This window comes from Chlorocebus sabaeus, chromosome 23 (assembly GCF_047675955.1).
Source record: "Chlorocebus sabaeus isolate Y175 chromosome 23, mChlSab1.0.hap1, whole genome shotgun sequence".
NCBI classification, from domain to species: Eukaryota; Metazoa; Chordata; class Mammalia; order Primates; family Cercopithecidae; genus Chlorocebus; species Chlorocebus sabaeus.
Genome location: NC_132926.1, coordinates 9,514,775 through 9,528,794, shown reverse-complemented (window position 1 = coordinate 9,528,794; position 14,020 = coordinate 9,514,775). Strand labels below are relative to the sequence as shown.

Sequence of the window (14,020 nt, the reverse complement as noted above, 5' to 3'; positions counted from 1 at the left end):
GCCAAGTGAAGTGATCCCTGGCTGTCCCCTGCAGCTGAGATCTTCGTCCCCATCTCAACAAAGGTTCCTATACTTGTCTCTCCCCTAGTGTGAACGAGCTCTACGTCGATGACCCAGACAAGGACAGCGGGGGCAAGATTGACGTCAGTCTGAACATCAGTTTACCCAATCTGCACTGCGAGTGTGAGTACTCCACACAGTCCCTCCCTCCAGCAGGACACCTCCTCAGGGCAAATGCATGTGTGCAGAAGTGGCAAGATCTTCAGGACAAGCCAAGCCAACATATGGTTCTCCCCACTCTTTTTTGGAGGAGAATATAATTGAGTATGCATGCACTTGGAGGTTTTCTGGCATAAAAAACACAAGACACGACTCATGGGGTTACCTCTGGAGAGCAGCTGTGTGGGTGCAGCGAGGCAGGGAGTCTCTTAGGGTCATGTTACAGCTCCGCAGCAGAGGCTGAGTCTCATGGAAGTGACTTGTTGAGGGAGGAAGCTGTAAGGCAGTGACAGATGCAGGATAGGGCAGTGTAAGAGGATAAGCAAAGATGTGTGTTCAGCTGAAGTCCAAACTCAGCCTGATCTCACAGGATACTGGGGGGTGTGAATGACACCATAGCATTTGTCACACCCAGTAGCAATGGGACCAGGCTGTTATTATCCATGTCATTGGGTAATGGCTGCAGAGTGATGTGTGTGGCAGGGGTCACATCACCTCCCAAGCATCTCAAGCAGGAAGTGGTCAGTCAAGAGCATTCATCTGGAGAAGAGTGCAGCTCTGAGTCGCTGGCGGCCGACACCTACAGAAGCCGGAGCGATCCACCATCCATGAGAGTGCAGGACAGGGCTCTAGAGCACCTGCGACAGGGGAGGGCTGGGAGATTCCTTTTTTGACTTCACACCTATTTTGTTTTAACCAAAAGAATGAAATCTTTTTTTTTTTTTTTGAGACAGAGTTTCACTTCTGTCACCCAGGCTGGAGTGCAGTGGCATGATCTCGGCTCACTGCAACCTCTGCCTCCCGGGTTCAAGCAATTCTTCTGCCTCAGCCTCCCGAGTAGCTGGGATTACAGGTGCGCACCACCATGCCAAGCTAATTTTTGTATTTTTAGTAGAGATGGAGTTTCATCATGTTGGCCAGGCTGGTCTTGAACCCCTGACCTCAGGTGATCCACCCACCTCACTCTCCCAAAGTGCTAGGATTACAGGCATGAGCCACCGTGCCCGGCCCAGAGTGAATTACTTCTACAAAACAAAACTCATTTGAAGTCTGATTTGGAGTCAGATCCTGGCTCCTTTGCTGGCTAAAACTGTGACCTTGGCTAAGGTGACTCTCTGAGCTTCAGGTTCCTCATCTGCAAAATGGGCTTAGTAATGTCTGTTGTCTGAGGTTCTTGGGAGAATCTACTGCATGGTCCCCAGACTTGTCAGCGAGTAGACTGGGCGCCCTCTCCTGGACTGGGGTTCCAGCCGTCCCTCCTCCCAGCCTGGCACGGAGCCTGCTGCAGGCCCTACTCTGCCCACCCCCTCTTCCTGTTAAAGGACACAGCTGAGAGAACACTGGGTGCACCTCCGGCCAGAGATAGGGAGAGTCTCAGCCCTGTCATTGCTTTGGGTGAGATTTACGTCACAATTTTGAATCCTCGCTGGGCCCCAAGCCAGGGAACCTGTCGAAATAGGTCGGTCTTATTTTTTGTTATTTTTTTTCTTTCACTTAGAAAAATAATTCATCTGGCAGGTTCTCATTCAGGAGTGACTGTATCTCTGGAACAAGGAAATTCTTAGTCAGACCAGAGGACTGGGACCAGTGGGGTAGGAAAGGGAAGAGATGTGGTTCCAGGAGGGGCCAGGCAACCTCTACCCTGTGCCCTGCCATGCCCTGCTGGATCTGTGGGCTATAACCTGAACCCCCAAACCCCTCACCCCTGCTAGAGCCCAGCATTCTGGCTTTTCTTTAAAAGAACATCACATTTTTATTGTAGGAAAAAATGCATGCTCATCATTATACTTCTCGAAAACACAGGGAAGCAAAAGAGATCACCCGTAATTCTGCTACCTGACAGCGGTGTCGGTGACATTTTCACATCATTCTGTCCAGCTGGCCTTCCTCTCTGTGTTTCTGAACATAGCTGAGATCGTGCTGCATGTATGATCTCATATCCTGCTTTTAAAAATAATATTCTTCATTATACAACTAATAGAAGAATACATGTTAATCTTAAAATAGACATACATTCAAAAATACAAAAATAATATGTTTTTTAAAAAGCAAAAGTACCCCTCCCCTGTCTCCCTTCTTGTCCCAGTATGCCATCTTCCCCAAAGGACACCTCTGCTAGAAAGTGGGTCCCTATTCCCCACCCCTACATGTGTGTGTGTCTGTGAACACATATTGGGTTTGGGTTTTTGTTGTTGTTTACATAATTAATTGGGACCCTACCATGTGGGAACCTTCTGGAGTCTCTGGGTTTTTTTTTCTAGCTAGTGTCTTGGAGCTGTTCTCATATTACTCATAATATGAGGAAAATAATAACAGCTGCCATTTATTCTTTTCTTCCAGGCCAGGCCCTGCCCTGCATCCTTTGGCTATATGAAATGCATTGGGATTTGAGGTGTCTTAGCAGAATGGCTGAAGGGTGTGGGCTCAGAAGCAAATCCACCTGGATTTCATTCCAAGCTCTGATGTTTCCTAGCTGTGAGGTATCTGTGCCTCAGTTTCCCTAGGTGTACAATGGGACTGATAATACTATCTTCCCCACAGGGGTGTTTAAATGGTGTTTTGTTTGTTTGTTTGTTTGTTTGTTTTGAGACAGAGTCTCGCACTGTTGCCGGAGCTAGAGTGCGATGGCATGATCTCAGCTCACTGCAACCTCCACCTCCCGGGTTCAAGCCATTCTCCTGCCTCAGCCTCCTCAGTACCTGGGATTACAGGCGCCCGCCACCATGCCTGACTAATTTTTTGTATTTTTAGTAGAGATGGGGTTTCACTATGTTGGCCAGGTTGGTCTCAAACTTCTGACCTTGTGATCCACCCGCCTCGGCCCCCCAAAGTGCTGGGATTACAGGCATGAGCCACCACGCCCAGCCAAGATGGTGTGTTCTTACATAAAAGGCACTTAGAAGAGAGTCTAGCACATAGTAAGTGCTGTTTTACTTTTCTTTTCTTTCTTTTTTTTTTTTTGTGAGATAGAGTTTTTCTCTGTCGCCCAGGCTGGAGTGCAGTGGCACGATCTCAGCTCACTACAACCTCCGCCTCCTGGGTTCAAGTGATTGTCCTGCCTCAGCCTCCAGAGTAGCTGGGATTATAGGCACCCACCACCAATTTTTTGTGTTTTTAGTGGAGATGGGGTTTCGCCATATTGGCCAGGCTGGTCTCGAACTGCTGGCTTCAAGTGATCCTCCCACCTTGGCCTCCCAAAGTGCTGGGATTACAGACGTGAGCCACTGTGCCCAGTCCTGTTTTACTTTTCTTTAACCCTCACAACAAGCCTGTGATAGAAGAGGAAACTGGGGCACAGAGGTTAAGTAACCTGCTTGAGGTCCCAGTGCTAGTAACTCAGCCACTGATCTGCTCTGAGCCTGCTCCATGCACCTGCATTTAGCCAATTTTTTGTACCTACCTGCTGCACAGCACTGGGAAAGAGGGCTGTTCCACTGGCTCCGGTGACAAACAGTTGAATTGCTTCCGATTGCCACAATTTCAAATGAGGTTGCCTGAGCAGCTTTGCACACACATCTGGACACACACTGTGTATCTAGAGGACAGGCTGCCAACATTGGAACTGCTGAGTGAAATGGGGACCTGCTTGTGTTTTCTCTAAACTTCACATTATACCATTGGCATTTCCCGTGTCCTGTGGACCGTGAGGGTCATTTTGAATGGCTCCAGCACGTTCCCTTCTATGGATGGGTCCTCATTTACTTCTCCATCCTCATCGAGGAACACAGAGTTGTTCCCATTTTTCCCTTTTAAGGTTGGCCCTCTTTAAAATTGCTTCCAGCTGTTCTTCCTCTGTATGGCACCTCCTTTTTAGCACTCCTGCCAGGGAAATTCCTGCATTTCCATAGTTCACAGGAATCCTCTCACCGCTGGCTAGTTGGACCATCTCTGGGGATGAAGTTGACAGAGGTGACAGAGGGCAGGGCCTGCCTTTTCCCTTTGTGCGTCCCTGGTGCTTATCATAGGGCCCGGTAGCATAGGCGATGGGTAAAGGAATGTGTGAATGAATGAATAAGTGAATGATGGATGAGTGGATGGGGGCCTGAGCCTATTCATCCCATAACTATCTGAAGGCCGGGAACGGTGGCCCACACTTGTAATCCCAGCACTTTGGGAGGCTGAGGCGGGTGGATCACCTGAGGTCAGAAGCGAGACCAGCCTGGCCAACATGGTGAAACCCCATCTTTACTAAAAATACAAAAAAATTAGCCGGGCGTGGTGGCGGGCACCTATAATCCCAGCTACTTGGGAGGCTGAAGCAGGAGAATTGCTTGAACCCAGGAGGCAGAGGTTGCAGTGAGCCGAGATCGTGCCATTGCACTCCAGCCTGGGCAACAGAGCGAGACTCTGTCTCAAAATAAATAAATAAATAAATAAAAAGACTATCTGAGATCCAAGAGCTAACATTTATTAAGCACTTTCCACCTCACATCCATCAGACCCTAAGCATTTTCTACACCTGAACTATTTGATCCTCATAATCTTCCAAGGAAGGTTCAATTATGGTCACCCCCCATTTTACAGAGAAAGAAACTGAGGCATCCAGAGGTTAAGTACCTGAGGCAGAACCCAGATTCAGAGGACCAGTATGGCAGACCCCCAGGGTGGCCCCAGGACCCCTACTATGCCCTGCCTCCCCTCGGCCTCACATTTAGCAGAGTCATTATCCTGTCCCCTGTAGTCTTTGGACCCCAGACCATGAGCTCCTGGAGGTCCCCAGCCCGGCCTGTCCCTGGAATGGATGAATGAAGGCTCCCAGAGAGAACAGGCTGGCCCCCTCCTCCCGTGTCTCTGGGTTTGTGACTGTTGTCTCCCTTTGGCTCCTGCAGTGGTCGGGCTGGACATTCAGGATGAGATGGGCAGGCATGAAGTGGGCCACATTGACAACTCCATGAAGATCCCACTGAACAATGGGGCAGGCTGCCGCTTCGAGGGGCAGTTCAGCATCAACAAGGTACGGAAGCCCTGCCTCAGCCCTTTCGACCTGCTCCCCATTCCCGCTGTCTCCTTGCTCCCTGGAAACTGGTTGTGGAGGTGTGCACTCACTCGACCTGACCCCGACACAGCCCCCGGCGAGCGAGGGTTCGTGTCCTGCTGAGAATCTGGATGCAGGGGTCCAGGCTTCCTGCAGTTTTAAGCCCCTGATGGCTGGTTCAGGAAGGAGCTACTCTTCTCCCCAATGAGGGAGACAATGGTGAGAAGACCTGAGGATTTGCAGCCCCCACCCCTGGGTTCAAGTCCCAGTTCTACCCCCTCTTGGCCCCTACAAGTCACTTGACCCATTTTAGGCTGAGGATGTGATGGTGATAATATCAGGATACCACCCACTTCACAAGTTTGTGTGGGGATTAAATGAGCTAATGCAGATTCATTCATTCTTTTTCAATAAGCACCTTCTGTGTTCCAGGGTCGGTGATAGGCTCTAGGGCAGCGTCCCTGGGCTGGTGGGGCTTCCATTCTGGTGGAGGGAGACAGTCTACAAACCAGAAAGCATCAGGGATGCTAAGTGCTGAGATGAGGAATAAAGCCAATGGGAGTGAGGCGAGGCGGGCTTGAAAGTACCTTGTCAGCTCTGAAGGGCCATTCAAGGTTCACTGTTGTTTTGTCCCCAGAACCAGAAGCTTCAGATCCTAAGTCAAGTGGGTGAGCGCAGTGCCCTTGGGAGGGCCGAGGCACCCGGTGGCAGCTGGCAGGGTTTTGCTCAGCACGTGCCGGCCCTCCTTGAAGCTCGGTACTGTCACAGTGGAGCCTCTCAACAACGCTGTGAGGCAGCACCATTTGACAGGTTAGGATGCTGGGGCCCAGAGAGGTTAAGTGTCTTGCCCAAGGTCACACAGCAATCCTGCTGTCCCACAGCTCCCCTTCCCAGCCCCAGGCAAACTGAGCCACTTGCCACTCCTGGCTTCTCCTTGTCCCTCCTGCAGCCTCTGCTCAAAACGCCCTTCTTCTGGTCCCTGACACCTGAGCTGGGGTTGCAAACTCACTGGCCACATCCAGCCCAAAGATAAATTATGTTTGTCCAGTATAGCATTTAACTGTATCAGAACCAGTATGAAAAGATCAGGAGTCCAGATTTCTGGCTTTTAAAAGTCAGAGGCTCTCACTACATTGGGTCCGTGTTCCCATTATGGCAATGACCTGGCACCTATGGGCAGTGCTCCCCTTTAGAGAGGGCATGTGCTGTCCCTTCCCACAGTCCTTGGCGGGCGGGCGGAAGGCCAGGCCTGGTCATCTTTCAAGCAGGGCGGACTTCTTACGTGACGGTTCAGGACTCCGTTAAGTGCTAAAGCAGAAGCCACAAGGCCTTCTTAAGGTTTCAGCTGTTGCTGGGAGAAACCTGCCGCGTGTTATGGGTTAAAGTGAGTCTCGTACCAGCCCGGGCCTCAGGAGGAGGGACTACGGGGAGGCAGGGATGCTGAGGGTCGCGGTTCACTGGGAGCTGTCTCTGCCCGTGAACTGCCACACAGCACCTTTGCCATGCCCTGTAATTTGGATTTTATGGTGGTTGTGATGGAAAGCCATTTGAGGGTTAAACAGGGAAGCAATGTAATCAGATTTATGCTTCAGAACTGTACTATCCAATAGGTTGCCACCAGCCACATAAGGTTATTTAAATTAATTCAAATTAAATAAAATATACAATTCAGTCATTCATTCTCATCAACCACATTTCAAGTGCTCAAAGCCACGTGCTGGCTGGGGCCGCAGCGCTAGTGCAGATAGAAAGAAAGCACTTCCATCGCTGAGGAAAGTTCTGCCAGACAGCACAGCCTTAGAAGGATGGCTTTCGCGGCCGGGTGCGGTGGCTCACACCTGGAATCCCAGCACGTTGGGAGGCCGAGGTGGGCGGATCACGAGGTCAGGAGATTGAGACCATCCCGGCCAACACAATGAAACCCTGTCTCTACTAAAAACACAAAAAAACAAAATTAGCCGGGCGCGGTGGCGGGTGCCTGTAGTCCCAGCTACTCAGGAGCTGATGTGGGAGAATGACATGAACCTGGGATGTGGAGCTGGCAGTGAGTCGAGATCATGCCACTGCAGTCCAGCCTGGGTGACAGAGTAAGACTCTGTCTCTCAAAAAAAAAAAAAAAGGTTGGCTCGGCAGCTCCGTGGGGCTGGGCTGGAGGGGGTGGCAGGCAGTGGCTGTGGCAGTGGAACTGGGGAGATGTGGTCGGATGAGGGAGGTAGAGTCAATAAGACTTAATGAAGAATCGGGTGCGGGATTGAGGGCACATGTGGAACCAAAGAAACCTTTGACATCTTTGTCTTGACAACCAGGTGGTCCCGTTTCTGGACGTGGAAGCTTAGAAAAGCCTGGATTCTATGGGAAGTAGGTAGGGCTGGGCATTGCTCATTCCACTCTGGCTTCCTTTGGGGTTCCCATTAGGGGTCTACAGGGAGAGGGGAAATTGGAAGTTGGAGGTGTGGAGGGTTCAGGAGAGGGCTCTGGACCACAGATGTCGAGGTGGGAGTTGTCAGCGAACAGATGATGTTGGAAGTCACGGGTCCTCAAAGTGGGGGCTCCTCAAGCCCCTAGGCCAGCAGCATCAGCATCACCTGGGATATTGTTAGGAATGCAGATTCTCAGGCCCCCCCTCAGACCTACTGACTCTGTGCTAGAACAAGCGCCGCCCCCCCCGTCCCCCCATAGATTCTGATGCCACTGAAGTTTGAGGAGCATTGGTTTAAGCAAGATTACCTAGGGAGAGGCCGTAGATCCTTGTTTTAAACCTGGGGTCCACAGACACCCCCAAGGAGAGCGGATTGAATGCAAGAGATCTATGAAGTTGGATGGGGGAAAAACTGACGTCTTTGTTTTTGCTAAACTCGAATTAAAGTTTAGCATTTCCATCTGCGATGAATGTAGGCCACAAACCATAGTAGTATTAGCAGTGCCTGGGACCTCATCACCAGCAGAAATTGCCGATATTTATAGCACGTTACAGTTGTTGCAGATAATTTCCAGAGACTGTTTATATGCATCACTGTTTTAAAATTACAGTGATTGGCCAGGCACAGTGGCTCACACCTGTAATCCCAGCACTTCGGGAGGCCAAGGTGGGTGGATCACTTGAGGTCAGGAGTTCAAGACCAGCCTGGGCAACATGGCAAAACCCTGTCTCTACAAAAAAATACAAAAATTAGCCAAGCCCGTGCTTGTAGTCCCAGCTACTTGGGAGGCTGAGGTGGGAGGGTCTTTTGAGCCCAGGGAGGTGGAGGCTTCAGTGAGCTGAGATTGCACCAGCATGCTCCAACCTGGGTGACAGAGTGAAACCCTGTCTCAAAAAATAAATAAATAAAAATGACAGTAATTATTAGACCCACCACTGGGTCTTATCTGATGCATCAGTAAAGCAGCATATTCAAATGTGTTTTTTAAAATATTTTAATTACTATTTAAATATAGTCTCTCTCCTTTGTAATCCTATGCATTTTATGCATTAAAAACATTTTAAGCGTTTAAAGCATAGGTATCATTAGACTGGCAAAGGGTCATCCGTGGCACCAAAAGCCTTAAGAACCTAAGATGTGGAGAGAAGTGCAATTTGAGGACTGAATTCTGGCGCCCCCCTCCCCCCAGTCACTTGGAGGTGGGGAGATGAGGGGGTAACAAAAGGTGCAAGAAGGGGCAGTCAGACAGGAAGGAGGAAGCAAAGGCTGGGCGGAGCCTGCAGCCTGGAAAGGAACATATGTATAGATACCAACGAGCAGGGCTGGCGCTGCCAGGCTCAGGAAGGCAGGGCCGGAATGGACAGTGATCAGTGCTACGGAGAGTGCTCCAGAAAACGCGGATGATGGGGAGTGAAGGGGCCGCTGGCTGCAGGAGCCACGTCCTTACGAAGCAAGGGGAGCCAGATGCAGGCCGCAGTTGGGGGTTTAAGGCCTTGGAGAGATTCATCGTGTGCGCAGGCAGGTGGGGGGATTGGTGGGGGACCTCTGCTGGGCCTCCCGACCCTCCCTCTGTCCCCACCTCATCTTCTGGGGAACCACTGCTCACCCACAGGCCTCAGCTAATGTGGGTCCCTCAGGGGAAGTCCTCCCTCCCCTTCCCTGCCCGCCCACATTCACTCCCCACCACGCCCCTCTTCACACTGCAGCTGCTGCCTGTGCCTCCTCTTTGACTTGGCCCCTCCCTTTAACCACTCCACTCAGGCTTCTGTGCTACTGAGCGTCCACCTTACGCCTGGCTCTGTGCTTGGTGCTGGGCTGCAGTGGGAGAGAAGCAGCCATGCTTCCCGCCCTTGGTGGCCCGGGGTCTATAGCTGGGGGGAAAGTGAGTGCTCAGGTAAACAGGAAATGTGTAATTTTGATAAAGCAGCCATGAAGAGAATGACGAGGAGAATGAGAGTTGGAGACCCCTAAAGTTACAAAGGCAGCCCTGTCTGAAGACTGAAGATGAAGCCGAAGATGCACAGATGAACAGACGTACACGCACCTCCTCATTGTGGGCCCCCCGCCCCCAGGGGGAGATGCAACCACCAGGGCTGAAAAAATATATATGCCCCAGATGGTGATCAAGAAGGGATGGTGCTTATTCAAGCACCTGGAGTGACAACCCACGAGACAGCCCTGCCACCAAGCCCTCCCACCTCTTGGCAAACATGCCCCAGGCTGCAGTCTGCTCCCCTTCGAATGGGCTGTGCTGGTGCCCCCAGCCAGCTCTGGGTGAGCTTGTCCTTTGGGGTCAGACGGACCTGTGGTCAAGGATCCTGGCTACCATGGTCACTGTTTGAATGACTCTGGGCAGTTTAGCTTCTCTGAGCCTTAGGTTCCTCATCTGTAAAATGGAGACAGTGATACCTCACAGGCTGTGAAACATGAACAAACTCTGCAGTAGAGACTGGACAAGCATCTGGGCCCGCCTTATCTCCCATCAGTGCAAAGTTTCCATGACCTCATCAGCTGGCACACACCCTACCAGTGCGCCCGTGAAAGGCACAGGGAGGGTGTCCAAGAAATGGGCCTTCTCTGGTCAGCAGAGTGCCGGGGAGTCTGGGAAAGACTCACAGCAGCCTTTCTTAAACCCGTGTTACTGCCACGTACTGGGTTCTTACCCAGCCCTTTCCGCATATGAACTCCTTTAGTCTTCGCAGTAGCCCGGAGGAAACTGAGGCACAGGAGATTAAGTGACCTGGTCAAGGTCACGCAGCCAGGATTTTAACACAGGCAGCCTGGCATCAGGGCCCTGACCCCCTGAGCCCACTGCCTGTGGCTGCTGCTCCCAATATCTTGTTTACACATGTCATGACCAGCTGTGCCCTGGGTCACAACCTAGGGCACCCTTTGCCCCAAACTCCTGGAGGGAGTAGAGACCGTGCCCTACCCCAGCCCAGCCACTCTCCCTCGTTAAAGATCTGTGCCTTTGAGGAGCTGCCCATCAAGAGGTGCTCAAAGAAGCCAGCGGTGTCCGTGTGCTAACGGCAGGGTCAGCAACCAGCCCCCACACCTCTCCCAGCATCAGGCTGAGACTTGTCCCATGGCCTCCTTATCTGGCCCCCAGGAGGTTGGCCAGCAGCCAGTTGTCAGAGTTTGCGTGTTTTGAGCAGCAGCGGTAGCCCCACCTGAGACCCCACAGTGACCTCGTTTCATCGGCCAGCCCCACAGGAGGAGGACAGGATGGGGTGAGGGGTATGGGGCCTGGCTGCAGCTATATGTTTTTTAAATCCATCAGAGACACTGACGTAGGTTCCTAAGTCACAGGCTCTAAAAGCGTTGCTGTTTCTTTCTTCAGCCCAGCATGTGCTGGCATGAGTCAGCCACCTGTGATGGATTTGGTGTGGAGCGGGAGTGGGTTCCTGAGTCACAGCCTTGCGGGGCTCGGCAGGGGTGGCAGGTGCTGAGGGGCCAGCCTTCTTGACTCACTTCACTCCAGGAGCACGAGGCCCAGGCCCCAGTTCCAGTTCTGAACTCTGCCATGGCCCGATCTGCGGGAGGCCCTGTGTCACCGCGTAGAAAACCTCTGGGAGGACACACGCCTTATGGCTGTGGCTTTCTTACTCCCAGGGATGGTCAGCAACAGGGTCTTTAGTCTGACTGTGTCTCGTGACTGTTCTATCATGAAAATGGACGCAGGCATTATTTTTATCGGTGAAAATGAGGCATAAATGTAAAAACTCAGTGGGCTTTCCCTCACGCCCTGCCTCTGAGTGTTCCCTCTTCCGGGAGGGCCCTTCTTGGTTAGCTCCGATGACAAACGTATTCACCCTACAAACCTGACCTGAGGCCAGCTGCGGGCTGCTTTGCGTGCATCACCTCCATGAATCCTCCCAGTAACCTTCTGGCTTTATGCCCATTTTGCTGATGGAGAAACTGAGGCATGGAGTGGTTACTGACCTCGCCTAAGGCCCCCCAGCTAGGAAGTGGGGCTGGGCTTGAGGCCATGTGTAGAACTCAGAGCAACCACTCTACCGTGGGTTACTGGGTCCCTGAAGCAGGTGATGCTGTCCCTCGAGGGAGATCTTGCCACACTGTTGTTTCTGCTCCGCTCCTGACCCAGCAAGTGTCCCTTCTCCACTGTGGCCTGTGGCATGCTCCAGTGCGAGTTTGCTGAGGCTGAGGCCGCAGGCTGTCAGCTTGATGCCTCCCCTGTCAGTCACAGGCACGGGCCCTGCTGAAGTAGGAATATTCCTGCAGGAAGTCCACAGCTTTGTGTTTGAAACAGACATGCTTACAAAGTCAGACTTTGATGCGCTGCTGCACACTAAGCTGTGTTCCCTCCTCAGACACAGCTCGCACACTCTTCTTCATTGGGCTGGGATAAGGTAACCCCTGAGTTTTTCAGTGTGGCATTTGGGGGCCTTTGATAAACAGCCCCAACTCCTCCCTTGTGCCTCTTTGTTTCCTGCTGCTGCCAGCACCCCGACCCCCATCTCATTTGGAGTTCAATAATACCAGACTCTTTTAGTTCTTTAGACATGCCCGCATGCTGGGCAGTTTCTGTCCTCTGCACCTGTTCATGCTGTTCCCTCTGCCCAGATGCTTTTCCCTCTCTTCCTGAGTAATGCAGACTCATCTTCAGAGCCTTAGCACAGGATGTCCTTTCCCCTGGGAAGCCCTCCCTGAATACAACCTGCAACCTCCATTGAGTCGGGGGCCTTCCCTGTAACCCCCATGATCTGCAGATTCCTCTGGGTCAGGGTGGACCCCACAGAGTCTCATTATCTGTTCCAAGTCTGCGTCACAGGGGCTTGGCCAAGGCCCGATTCTTGTCTGCTCATCTCCCCAGTCCCGGCATCTCCTGAAGGACTGGCGCCATGTGGCCATCAGCCCAGGCTGCGGAGGTAGATGGCATCCGGCACCAGAGGAGGGAGCAGCGCGTCCAACAGATGTGAGCTCAGATTGCAGCTCTCAACATGTGACCTTAGCAAGTTTCTTCACTGCTCTGAGCCTCCATTTTCTTTTCTGTAAAATGGGAATTATCAGATCACAAAGTCGAAGGATTCAGTGTTGTTTAGTCGTTCATTCATTCGAGAAGTGTCTATTGAGTGCCTGCTATGCGTCGGTGTCCAGGGAGCGCAGCAGGGTGTGGACCTGCTAATGCAAGGAGGCAGATGAGAGCCAGATGGGTATGAGATGGTGGGTGATCCCAGAGGCTGTAGCAGGTACGGGGATGGGGAATGGGGTCAGGATGCTCTTGTGCACAGGTGGACATGGAGGGCCTCTCTGTTGGGCCCTGAGGGGCCGAGGGAGGGCCATGTGGAAGAGGGTCCCAGGAAGGGGTCAGGCACAAAGGCTTGAAGTGGAGCCACACTGGATGCTGTTCACGGCACGGCAGGGAGATCATGCAGGAAGCAGCAGAGGACATGGCAGCAGGAGGCCAGGAGGTGGGGACATGATGCTTGACCAGTGGCCAGATGTGGCCTGTGGGCCACCCCTAGGACATAGACTTGGACTCTGAGAGAATAGAAGCCATGGAGGGTTCTGGGCAGAGGAGTGATAAGATCTGATGTAGGTTTAAAAAGATCTTACCAGTCATTATTGGGGAAAGGCCCAGGCTGTGGGGAGCGTGGAAGCTGGGAGCCCAGGAAGGAGCCCGCCATTCTTCTCCATGAAGAGATGACCTTGGACCAGGGCAGCAGAGAAGAGGTCAGGTGCCAGGTGTGTTTGGAAGGTGGACTGACGGGGTTTCAGCTGAGGGATGGGATGTCGGGAGTGAGATGGGGGTTCCGGGATCATACCAAGAGTTCTAATCTGAGCATCTGGGAAGAGGAGGAGGAGGAGGAGGAGGGGGAGGGAGAGGAGGAGGAGAAGGAGGAGGGACTTTGTGCTGAAACAGGGAGAAGCTGAGGTGGCTTCTACCACATGGCCGTCACCAGCATCCTTCGTTCTGTAAATACTCATCTGGCACCTCTTGCTGGCTTGGCTCTCAAGGGCTTGAGAACTGGGGAAGAGATGAGGCTACCACAGTCTGTCTATCAGGGATCCCCTGTCTAGGGCACTGGGGCAGACTTGGGTAGGAAATGATAGGGATTTGGAGTCCGAGGAAGCCCCATTAGTCTGCAGGCTCAAAGGTCATCCCCCAGCCCACTGTGGGGTCAGCCACCTAGAATCCACAGAGCTGGAGGGGGAGCAGCTGCCATGAGTCCTGGCTTTGTGCCCGTTGCCCAGGTGGGCACTTCACATGCCAGAGAATCTCACCAGAGAATCCTGGCAGCACCCTCGGAAGCTATGGTAGTGCCCCCATTCTGCAGATGAGGAGCCTGAGGCCCGGAGAGATGGGATGACTCCTTTGCACAGTTGAAAATGACACAGGCAGGATCCAAACCCAGATCTGCCTGATTCCAGTGTCCTCCCTGGA

General features: G+C 52.4%; 1 protein-coding gene across 2 annotated transcripts in view; it reads left to right on the top strand.

The window, feature by feature from the left end:
- ERGIC1 (endoplasmic reticulum-golgi intermediate compartment 1) overlaps window positions 1-14,020 on the top strand; it is a 120,617-nt gene that overhangs the window by 75,689 nt on the left and 30,908 nt on the right. For both annotated transcript variants that reach the window (XM_008015307.3, XM_073010524.1), the window contains 2 exons: window positions 89-183; window positions 5,049-5,173. In XM_008015307.3, coding sequence (XP_008013498.2) covers window positions 89-183; window positions 5,049-5,173 — 220 coding nt within the window. The remainder of the gene's footprint in view (window positions 1-88; window positions 184-5,048; window positions 5,174-14,020) is intronic.